Raw genomic sequence first — 1030 nt, forward strand, 5'->3', positions numbered from 1 at the left:
AGGACAGGCCGGCCGGCGCGGCGGCTCACACCTGTAATCCCAGCACTTTGGGAGGCCAAGGAGGGTGGATCATGAGGTCAGGAGATCGAGACCATAGGGCTGCTTAGCCCAGGAGTTGGAAACCAGCCTGGGCCAGGTGGTGAAACCCCATCTCTACAAAAACTACAAAAAATTAGCCGGGTGTGGTGGCATGCACCTGTGGTCCTAGCTACTAGGGAGGCTGAGGTGGGAGGATCACGTGAGCCTGGGAGGCAGAGGTTGCAGTGAGCGGAGATGGCACCACTGCCCTCCAGCCTGGGTAACAGAATAAAACCGTCTCGATTTATTAAAAAAAAAAAAAAAAAAAAAGTAAAAAATAAGAAAGGAGAACAAGTATGGTGAAGAGAATGGCAAGGAGCTGCGACAGGAATGGCAGGGGTTAAACCTGGCCTACTGGGGTCATGGAACAAGTCAATACTAAAGTTATAAGCAATAAAACGTTAATGTCCCATGGGAAGCAATCTCTCATTCCTTCAACAAAGGTTGGTGACAGGTTTTGATAAAAATGAGGGGACAGCAGAAGAAAAGATAACTTAAGAAATCACCTAAAGTTCGCCATTTAACACAATGTAGGGGACGATGACGAGCCCTGGGAGGATGGGAAAGGAAAGATCGGAGTTTCACAAAAAGACCTGGAAGGAACCAGGAGGGCATGGGGCAAAATGGTTAGCACAAAGAACAGGTGTAGCGTTGGGACTGGTTCTGGCGTCGGGTACAGGAAGGGCCTGCCGGGCGGAAGGGGATCCAGCTCTCAGGCCACGAGCCCGTTCCCCGACTTCTTTAGGGGGCACTCTGCCTCACCCTCGGTCCCTTTTGTCGCAGATCCCAAGCTCACCAGGGGCCTGGGCGATGCTGTCCCCGGGTCTCCTGGAGACTCCTCCGCTTCCGCCATCTTGGCCCTCCTTCTCCCGGGTCGCTCCCACAGGTCTTTGCGGAACCTGCGACGTGGAGGCCACGGCCGGTCAGCGCGTCATCGCGTGCGGCCGCGTCA

The 1030-nt window shown here is 54.2% G+C and overlaps 1 protein-coding gene across 3 annotated transcripts in view; it reads right to left on the reverse strand.

The window, feature by feature from the left end:
* YIPF6 (Yip1 domain family, member 6) overlaps window positions 1-1030 on the reverse strand; it is a 40214-nt gene extending 39184 nt beyond the window's left edge. The window contains exon 1 of one of the 3 annotated variants that reach the window (XM_011967271.1): window positions 841-949. Coding sequence is in view for 2 of the 3 variants with exons in the window: in XM_011967272.1 (XP_011822662.1) it covers window positions 875-931 (57 nt within the window). In the remaining variant the exon portion in view is untranslated. Of the gene's footprint in view, window positions 1-840 lie in introns of all 3 variants that reach the window. The other 2 variants (XM_011967272.1, XM_011967270.1) reach the window with 2 other exon arrangements.

This window comes from Mandrillus leucophaeus, unplaced genomic scaffold (assembly GCF_000951045.1).
Source record: "Mandrillus leucophaeus isolate KB7577 unplaced genomic scaffold, Mleu.le_1.0 Scaffold797, whole genome shotgun sequence".
Classification (NCBI taxonomy): Eukaryota; Metazoa; Chordata; class Mammalia; order Primates; family Cercopithecidae; genus Mandrillus; species Mandrillus leucophaeus.